At 47.1% G+C, this 1,748-nt stretch overlaps 1 protein-coding gene across 1 annotated transcript in view; it reads right to left on the bottom strand.

The window, feature by feature from the left end:
- Positions 1-1,748, bottom strand: part of ZC3H3 (zinc finger CCCH-type containing 3) — a 204,738-nt gene that overhangs the window by 60,425 nt on the left and 142,565 nt on the right. The window contains exon 5 of the mRNA XM_009282171.1: positions 1,327-1,520. Within this exon, the coding sequence (XP_009280446.1) occupies positions 1,327-1,520 (194 nt within the window). The remainder of the gene's footprint in view (positions 1-1,326; positions 1,521-1,748) is intronic.

Genomic DNA, 1,748 nt, shown 5'->3' with positions numbered 1-1,748 from the left:
GAGAATTCTACCATTTCATGGTCGCTAAGCCCAAGACGGCCTCCGACCACCACATCTCCCACCAGTCCTTCTCTGTTTGTAAGCAGCAGGTCGAGCGAGGCACCTCCCCTGGTAGGCTCACTTACCAGCTGTGTCAGGAAGTTGTCTTCCACACACTCCAGGAACCTCCCAGACTGTTTCCTCTCTGCCATGTTGTATTTCTAGCAGACGTCCGGGAAGTTGAAGTCCCCCACGAGAACAAGGGCTAGTGATTGAGAGACTTCTGCCAGCTGCTTGTAGAACGCTTCATCCACCTCTTCATCCTGGTTGGGTGGTCTGTAACAGACTCCCAGCAGGATATCTGCCTTGTTGGCCTTCCCCCTCATCTTTACCCATAAACACTCGACCGTATCATCATCACAATCGTTGAGCTCTAGACAATCGAAACACTTCCTAACATACAGAGCCCCATAATGCTCATACGAATCGGGGTGCAGGCAGTTTCAGAGGCTGCACCTCTCAATGACACTGCGCTATTTATTGCCCCTCTTCATCCACTTTCCCACTGTATGTAAAATGACTTTGGCATTAAGTTGCCTCATTCATAGCATCATCCATGAAGATACTCGTCTCCACACCCTTCATCCTTCCAGCAAAGAAAATCAATAGCACAAAACCATTGGCTTTGCCTTTCCCCGCTTATCTGTCCCCAAAATTTGTCCATAAAGCAGTTACGGAGCAAAAATATTTGACCTCAAGTAGAAACTCAAAAAAATACTTTAAGCACAGTTAAAAACCTGGTCTTGCCCAAGAGCCACACTTGAGGCATCAAGTACAAGAGGAGCTGAAACACAAATTTAATTGAAGCTAAATGTAAAGCCAGTAACTGCGTCAAAATGCCTGTTTCATAGTTACCTGCAGAATGATCCTCCCATCTTTCTTAGGTCAATATTGGATGCAATTTGATGAGCACCTCAAATACGTTTAACCTTGCGGTGCCGTTTGAAACTGCCCAAGACCTTGCTCAGGTTAAAAAAAGAAACAAGTTTAACAGCGTGTCTCTACAAGCTTGAACTAAGCCCGAGTTAAGAAAAACCTCAATTTTCTTAAACCTTTCATTTCTTCTACATTATTTTCCCTTCAGTGCTACTGTAAAGCAAGAAGAGCCGGGGGATGCGCTTTGGGAATGATGGGATGCCCGTCACCTTTGCGTCTGGGCTCCTGCAAGGCCAGAGGATGAGTTGCAACACGCAGGCTGGGAATAAGCAGCTAAAAGCCGACCTCAACGCTGAAGCTGGGACATCAACGGATTTTGGACGCAGACCGGGACAAATTCTTGCTGCTCACCTGCTCTGCCAGGGCTCTTGGTGCTCAGGTCTCTGCCCCGGCCAGGGGTGCTGGAAGTCTTGGAGAGTTTATTCGCCGATACTCGGTACATCACCCCACCGATGCAGCGATAGCCTTTGCTCCTCCATCTCTGTTGCACGTGCTGGGACTTGCCACCTTGAGGCGACGGGCGCATTTGGTTTAATAGCGGGGATCTGCAAGAAAACGATAAAGTCAAAGTAAGCCCAAACTAGGGGAGATACCGCAAGGAGCTGCTGCTTCATGAGCAAACCCTCAGCTGCCTGAGGATGGAGGTGATGCAATGTGGGACCTCCCTTGAGCTTAGCCAAGTTTTACGGAGCTCTACAAGCTTTGATATTTTTGGTATTATTATTATTATTATTATTATGTACTATAACTTTGATATTATTATTATTCCCCCC

Source organism: Aptenodytes forsteri, unplaced genomic scaffold (genome assembly GCF_000699145.1).
Source record: "Aptenodytes forsteri isolate BGI_AS27 unplaced genomic scaffold, ASM69914v1 Scaffold260, whole genome shotgun sequence".
NCBI classification, from domain to species: domain Eukaryota; kingdom Metazoa; phylum Chordata; class Aves; order Sphenisciformes; family Spheniscidae; genus Aptenodytes; species Aptenodytes forsteri.
This window is presented reverse-complemented; position numbering and strand designations above follow the sequence as displayed.